Source organism: Phytophthora infestans, genomic scaffold, assembly GCF_000142945.1.
Source record: "Phytophthora infestans T30-4 supercont1.102 genomic scaffold, whole genome shotgun sequence".
Classification (NCBI taxonomy): domain Eukaryota; phylum Oomycota; class Peronosporomycetes; order Peronosporales; family Peronosporaceae; genus Phytophthora; species Phytophthora infestans.
The window spans coordinates 172,236-180,802 of NW_003303657.1; the positions used below are offsets into that span (position 1 = coordinate 172,236).

Sequence of the window (8,567 nt, forward strand, 5' to 3'; positions counted from 1 at the left end):
CACAGATTGCGACGACACCGCGTCCACCAGTGTCACGTTCGTCCTCACCGTCACGGTCTGAGACTTGGCCGTGCGCGGCGCCAGAACCACCTCCGCAGTCTTCAGCCACCTCGCATCGCTCGACTGCAACTCGCCCGACACTTGCCATCCACCATCGCTCTTCACGCGGTGCAGCAGCACGAAGTCGCTCCAACGAGGAACTGCCATGCTCACGCTCTGCACGTCCAGCCGAGCGCCGACCAGCAACGCAGACGCGCGATCCAAAGCCACAGACACTAACTGCCTCGGCGGCAACGATACCCTCTCGTTTACGAATACCATCGAGCGCAGCGCCACAGACAGGTCCAGGTCGCGACGCCGCCATGAGATCGCCAGCGGACGCACCACTTCCACCCGCTGCGCCGCATTCCGCTTGTCCCGGAACACCAGCACCAAAGAACCACGGAATACACCCGAGAGAATGACGCCACCGGGTACACCTGCAGCAAGCCTGCTGCCGACCCGTCCGATCCGTTTGACGCCAGCGTTGACAAAGCCACATTCGACACATTCGACACGCTACCGCCAGCGCGCGTCCGTACGTCGGCCTGCACGCCGTCGAAGACCAACGCGCTCAGTGACGTGTCCATGTCGCGCCCGCGAACTTCCACGTCTACCGACCAGTACTCCGACCACACCGCAGAGCTGTCCAGCGACGTGCCCAACGCGCCCAAGTCCGCCATCGAAACCAACGCAGCCTCGTCCTCCCGGCTCTCCACCACGATCGGCTGTAGCAGTGCAGTCGACATCAGAGACCGAGGGTCCGGCATGCTCCGGACCAAGTGAGAGACCCTCACCACCACGGATCGCAACGACACCGCGTCCACCAGTGTCACGTTCGTCCACACCGTCACGGTCTGAGACTTGGCCGTGCGCGGCGCCAGAGCCACCTCCGCAGTCTTCAGCCACCTCGCATCGCTCGACTGCAACTCGCCTGACACTTGCCATCCACCATCGCTCTTCACGCGGTGCAGCAGCACGAAGTCGCTCCAACGAGGAACTGCCATGCTCACGCTCTGCACGTCCAGCCGAGCGCCGACCAGCAACGCAGACGCGCGATCCAAAGCCACAGACACTAACTGCCTCGGCGGCAACGATACCCTCTCGTTTACGAATACCATCGAGCGCAGCGCCACAGACAGGTCCAGGTCGCGACGCCGCCATGAAATCGCCAGCGGACGCACCACTTCCACCCGCTGCGCCGCATTCCGCTTCTCCCGGAACACCAGCACCAAAGAACCACGGAATACACCCGAGAATGACGCCACCGGGTACACCTGCAGCAAGCCTGCTGCCGACCCGTCCGATCCGTTTGACGCCAGCGTTGACAAAGCCACATTCGACACATTCGACACGCTACCGCCAGCGCGCGTCCGTACGTCGGCCTGCACGCCGTCGAAGACCAACGCGCTCAGTGACGTGTCCATGTCGCGCCCGCGAACTTCCACGTCTACCGACCAGTACTCCGACCACACCGCAGAGCTGTCCAGCGACGTGCCCAACGCGCCCAAGTCCGCCATCGAAACCAACGCAGCCTCGTCCTCCCGGCTCTCCACCACGATCGGCTGTAGCAGTGCAGTCGACATCAGAGACCGAGGGTCCGGCATGCTCCGGACCAAGTGAGAGACCCTCACCACCACGGATCGCAACGACACCGCGTCCACCAGTGTCACGTTCGTCCTCACCGTCACGGTCTGAGACTTGGCCGTGCGCGGCGCCAGAGCCACCTCCGCAGTCTTCAGCCACCTCGCATCGCTCGACTGCAACTCGCCCGACACTTGCCATCCACCATCGCTCTTCACGCGGTGCAGCAGCACGAAGTCGCTCCAACGAGGAACCGCCATGCTCACGCTCTGCACGTCCAGCCGAGCGTCGACCAGCAACGCAGACGCGCGATCCAAAAACACAAACACTAACTGCCTCGGCGGCAACGATACCGTCTCGTTCACGAATACCATCGAGCGCAGCGCCACAGACAGGTCCAGGTCGCGACGCCGCCATGAGATCGCCAGCGGACGCACCACTTCCACCCACTGTGCCGCATTCCGCTTGTCCCGGAACACCAGCACCAAAGAACCACGAAATACACCCGAGAATGACGCCACCGGGTACACCTGCAGCAAGCCTGCTGCCGACCCGTCCGATCCGTTTGACGCCAGCGTTGACAAAGCCACATTCGACACGCTACCGGCCAGCGCGCGTCCGTATCGTCGCCCTGCACGCCGTCGAAGAACCAACGCGCTCAGTGACGTGTCCATGTCGCGCCCGGCGAGCTTCCACGTCTACCGACCCAGTACTCCAAACACACCGCAGAGCTGTCCAGCGACGTGCCCAACGCGCCCAAGTCCGCCATCGAAACCAACGCAGCCTCGTCCTCCCCGGCTCTCCACCACGATCGGCTGTAGCAGTGCAGTCGACACCAGAGGCCGAGGGTCCGGTATGCTCCGGACCAAGTGAGAGATCTCCACCACCACAGATTGCGACGACACCGCGTCCACCAGTGTCACGTTCGTCCACACCGTCACGGTCTGAGACTTGGCCGTGCGCGGCGCCAGAACCACCTCCGCAGTCTTCAGCCACCTCGCATCGCTCGACTGCAACTCGCCCGACACTTGCCATCCACCATCGCTCTTCACGCGGTGCAGCAGCACGAAGTCGCTCCAACGAATAACTGCCATGCTCACGCTCTGCACGTCCAGCCGAGCGCCGACCAGCAACGCAGACGCGCGATCCAAAGCCACAGACACTAACTGCCTCGGCGGCAACGATACCGTCTCGTTCACGAATACCATCGAGCGCAGCGCCACAGACAGGTCCAGGTCGCGACGCCGCCATGATATCGCCAGCGGACGCACCACTTCCACCCGCTGCGCCGCATTCCGCTTCTCCCGGAACACCAGCACCGGAATACACCCGAGAATGACGCCACCGGGTACACCTGCAGCAAGCCTGCTGCCGACCCGTCCGATCCGTTTGACGCCAGTGTTGACAAAGCCACATTCGACACATTCGACACGCTACCGCCAGCGCGCGTCCGTACGTCGGCCTGCACGCCGTCGAAGACCAACGCGCTCAGTGACGTGTCCGTGTCGCGCCCGCGAACTTCCACGTCTACTGACCAGTACTCCGACCACACCGCAGAGCTGTCCAGCGACGTGCCCAACGCGCCCAAGTCCGCCATCGAAACCAACGCAGCCTCGTCCTCCCGGCTCTCCACCACGATCGGCTGTAGCAGTGCAGTCGACACCAGAGACCGAGGGTCCGGCATGCTCCGGACCAAGTGAGAGACCCTCACCACCACGGATCGCAACGACACCGCGTCCACCAGTGTCACGTTCGTCCACACCGTCACGGTCTGAGACTTGGCCGTGCGCGGCGCCAGAACCACCTCCGCAGTCTTCAGCCACCTCGCATCGCTCGACTGCAACTCGCCCGACACTTGCCATCCACCATCGCTCTTCACGCGGTGCAGCAGCACGAAGTCGCTCCAACGAGGAACCGTCATGCTCACGCTCTGCACGTCCAGCCGAGCGTCGACCAGCAACGCAGACGCGCGATCCAAAGCCACAGACACTAACTGCCTCGGCGGCAACGATACCGTCTCGTTCACGAATACCATCGAGCGCAGCGCCACAGACAGGTCCAGGTCGCGACGCCGCCATGAGATCGCCAGCGGACGCACCACTTCCACCCACTGTGCCGCATTCCGCTTGTTTCGGAACACCAGCACCAAAGAACCACGGAATACACCCGAGAATGACGCCACCGGGTACACCTGCAGCAAGCCTGCTGCCGACCCGTCCGATCCGTTTGACGCCAGCGTTGACAAAGCCACATTCGACACATTCGACACGCTACCGCCAGCGCGCGTCCGTACGTCGGCCTGCACACCGTCGAAGACCAACGCGCTCAGTGACGTGTCCATGTCGCGCCCGCGAACTTCCACGTCTACCGACCAGTACTCCGACCACACCGCAGAGCTGTCCAGCGACGTGCCCAACGCGCCCAAGTCCGCCATCGAAACCAACGCAGCCTCGTCCTCCCGGCTCTCCACCACGATCGGCTGTAGCACAGTCGACACCAGAGACCGAGGGTCCGGCATGCTCCGGACCAAGTGAAAGATCTCCACCACCACGGATCGCAACGACACCGCGTCCACCAGTGTCACGTTCGTCCTCACCGTCACGGTCTGAGACTTGGCCGTGCGCGGCGCCAGAGCCACCTCCGCAGTCTTCAGCCACCTCGCATCGCTCGACTGCAACTCGCCCGACACTTGCCATCCACCATCGCTCTTCACGCGGTGCAGCAGCACGAAGTCGCTCCAACGAGGAACCGCCATGCTCACGCTCTGCACGTCCAGCCGAGCGTCGACCAGCAACGCAGACGCGTGATCCAAAAACACAAACACTAATTGCCTCGGCGGCAACGATACCGTCTCGTTCACGAATACCATCGAGCGCAGCGCCACAGACAGGTCCAGGTCGCGACGCCGCCATGAGATCGCCAGCGGACGCACCACTTCCACCCGCTGCGCCGCATTCCGCTTCTCCCGGATCACCAGCACCAAAGAACCACGGAATACACCCGAGAATGACGCCACCGGGTACACCTGCAGCAAGCCTGCTGCCGACCCGTCCGATCCGTTTGACGCCAGCGTTGACAAAGCCACATTCGACACATTCGACACGCTACCGCCAGCGCGCGTCCGTACGTCGGCCTGCACACCGTCGAAGACCAACGCGCTCAGTGACGTGTCCATGCCGCGCCCGCGAGCTTCCACGTCTACCGACCAGTACTCCGATCACACCGCAGAGCTGTCCAGCGACGTGCCCAACGCGCCCAAGTCCGCCATCGAAACCAACGCAGCCTCGTCCTCCCGGCTCTCCACCACGATCGGCTGTAGCAGTGCAGTCGGCACCAGAGACCGAGGGTCCGGCATGCTCCGGACCAAGTGAGAGACCCTCACCACCACGGATCGCAACGACACCGCGTCCACCAGTGTCACGTTCGTCCTCACCGTCACGGTCTGAGACTTGGCCGTGCGCGGCGCCAGAACCACCTCCGCAGTCTTCAGCCACCTCGCATCGCTCGACTGCAACTCGCCCGACACTTGCCATCCACCATCGCTCTTCACGCGGTGCAGCAGCACGAAGTCGCTCCAACGAGGAACCGCCATGCTCACGCTCTGCACGTCCAGCCGAGCGTCGACCAGCAACGCAGACGCGGTGATCCAAAAACACAAACACTAATTGTCTCGGCGGCAACGATACCGTCTCGTTCACGAATACCATCGAGCGCAGCGCCACAGACAGGTCCAGGTCGCGACGCCGCCATGAGATCGCCAGCGGACGCACCACTTCCACCCGCTGCGCCGCATTCCGCTTCTCCCGGATCACCAGCAACAAAGAACCACGGAATACACCCGAGAATGACGCCACCGGGTACACCTGCAGCAAGCCTGCTGCCGACCCGTCCGATCCGTTTGACGCCAGCGTTGACAAAGCCACATTCGACACATTCGACACGCTACCGCCAGCGCGCGTCCGTACGTCGGCCTGCACACCGTCGAAGACCAACGCGCTCAGTGACGTGTCCGTGTCGCGCCCGCGAACTTCCACGTCTACCGACCAGTACTCCGACCACACCGCAGAGCTGTCCAGCGACGTGCCCAACGCGCCCAAGTCCGCCATCGAAACCAACGCAGCCTCGTCCTCCCGGCTCTCCACCACGATCGGCTGTAGCACAGTCGACACCAGAGACCGAGGGTCCGGCATGCTCCGGACCAAGTGAAAGATCTCCACCACCACGGATCGCAACGACACCGCGTCCACCAGTGTCACGTTCGTCCTCACCGTCACGGTCTGAGACTTGGCCGTGCGCGGCGCCAGAACCACCTCCGCAGTCTTTAGCCACCTTGCATCGCTCGACTGCAACTCGCCCGACACTTGCCATCCACCATCGCTCTTCACGCGGTGCAGCAGCACGAAGTCGCTCCAACGAGGAGCTGCCATGCTCACGCTCTGCACGTCCAGCCGAGCGCCGACCAGCAACGCAGACGCGCGATCCAAAGCCACAGACACTAACTGCCTCGGCGGCGACGATACCGTCTCGTTCACGACTACCATCGAGCGCAGCGCCACAGACAGGTCCAGGTCGCGACGCCGCCATGAGATCGCCAGCGGACGCACCACTTCCACCCCTGCGCCGCATTCCGCTTCTCCGGATCTCCAGCACAAAAGAGCACGAAATACACCCGAGAATGACGCACCGAGTACACCTGCAGCAAGCCTGCTGCCGACCCGTCCGATCCGTTTGACGCCAGCGTTGACAAAGCCACATTCGACACATTCGACACGCTACCGCCAGCGCGCGTCCGTACGTCGGCCTGCACGCCGTCGAAGACCCAACGCGCTCAGTGACGTGTCCGTGTCGCGCCCGCGAACTTCCACGTCTACTGACCAGTACTCCGACCACACCGCAGAGCTGTCCAGCGACGTGCCCAACGCGCCCAAGTCCGCCATCGAGACCAACGCAGCCTCGTCCCCCCGGCTCTCCACCACGATCGGCTGTAGCAGTGCAGTCGACACCAGAGACCGAGGGTCCGGCATGCTCCGGACCAAGTGAGAGACCCTCACCACCACGGATCGCAACGACACCGCGTCCACCAGTGTCACGTTCGTCCACACCGTCACGGTCTGAGACTTGGCCGTGCGCGGCGCCAGAACCACCTCCGCAGTCTTCAGCCACCTCGCATCGCTCGACTGCAACTCGCCCGACACTTGCCATCCACCATCGCTCTTCACGCGGTGCAGCAGCACGAAGTCGCTCCAACGAGGAACTGCCATGCTCACGCTATGCACGTCCAGCCGAGCGCCGACCAGCAACGCAGACGCGCGATCCAAAGCCACAGACACTAACTGCCTCGGCGGCAACGATACCGTCTCGTTCACGAATACCATCGAGCGCAGCGCCACAGACAGGTCCAGGTCGCGACGCCGCCATGAGATCGCCAGCGGACGCACCACTTCCACCCGCTGCGCCGCATTCCGCTTCTCCCGGAACACCTGCACCAAAGAACCACGGAATACACCCGAGAATGACGCCACCGGGTACACCTGCAGCAAGCCTGCTGCCGACCCGTCCGATCCGTTTGACGCCAGTGTTGACAAAGCCACATTCGACACATTCGACACGCTACCAACCAGCGCGCGTCCGTACGTCGGCCTGCACGCCGTCGAAGACCAACGCGCTCAGTGACGTGTCCATGCCGCGCCCGCGAGCTTCCACGTCTACCGACCAGTACTCCGACCACACCGCAGAGCTGTCCAGCGACGTGCCCAACGCGCCCAAGTCCGCCATCGAAACCAACGCAGCCTCGTCCTCCCGGCTCTCCACCACGATCGGCTGTAGCAGTGCAGTCGACACCAGAGACCGAGGGTCCGGCATGCTCCGCACCAAGTGAGAGACCCTCACCACCACAGATTGCGACGACACCGCGTCCACCAGTGTCACGTTCGTCCTACACCGTCACGGTCTGAGACTTGGCCGTGCGCGGCGCCAGAACCACCTCCGCAGTCTTCAAGCCACCTCGCATCGCTCGACTGCAACTCGCCCGACACTTGCCATGCCACCATCGCTCTTCACGCGGTGCAGCAGCACGAAGTCGCTCCAACGAGGAACCGCCATGCTCACGCTCTGCACGTCCAGCCGAGCGTCGACCAGCAACGCAGACGCGCGATCCAAAAAAACAAACACTAATTGCCTCGGCGGCAACGATACCGTCTCGTTCACGAATACCATCGAGCGCAGCGCCACAGACAGGTCCAGGTCGCGACGCCGCCATGAGATCGCCAGCGGACGCACCACTTCCATCCACTGTGCCGTATTCCGCTTGTCCCGGAACACCAGCACCAAAGAACCACGACATACACCCGAGAATGACGCCACCGGGTACACCTGCAGCAAGCCTGCTGCCGACCCGTCCGATCCGTTTGACGCCAGCGTTGACAAAGCCACATTCGACACATTCGACACGCTACCGCCAGCGCGCGTCCGTACGTCGGCCTGCACACCGTCGAAGACCAACGCGCTCAGTGACGTGTCCATGCCGCGCCCGCGAACTTCCACGTCTACTGACCAGTACTCCGACCACACCGCAGAGCTGTCCAGCGACGTGCCCAACGCGCCCAAGTCCGCCATCGAAACCAACGCAGCCTCGTCCTCCCGGCTCTCCACCACGATCGGCTGTAGCAGTGCAGTCGACATCAGAGACCGAGGGTCCGGCATGCTCCGGACCAAGTGAGAGACCCTCACCACCACGGATCGCAACGACACCGCGTCCACCAGTGTCACGTTCGTCCACACCGTCACGGTCTGAGACTTGCCGTGCGCGGCGCCAGAACCACCTCCGCAGTCTTCAGCCACCTCGCATCGCTCGACTGCAACTCGCCCAGACACTTGCCATCCACCATCGCTCTTCACGCGGCGCATCTATCGTAAGTCGCTCCAACGAGGAACTGCCATGCTCA

At 63.3% G+C, this 8,567-nt stretch overlaps 1 protein-coding gene across 1 annotated transcript; it reads right to left on the reverse strand.

Annotated features, from left to right (window-relative positions):
* Positions 1-101: 101 nt before the first annotated feature.
* On the reverse strand, positions 102-1,046 carry PITG_19643 (uncharacterized protein; the record flags this gene model as incomplete). The annotated part of the gene is made up of 3 exons (XM_002896158.1): positions 102-140; positions 181-490; positions 532-1,046. 3 exons carry the CDS (start codon positions 1,044-1,046, stop codon positions 102-104), a joined length of 864 nt encoding a protein of 287 aa, XP_002896204.1.
* Positions 1,047-8,567: the final 7,521 nt, after the last annotated feature.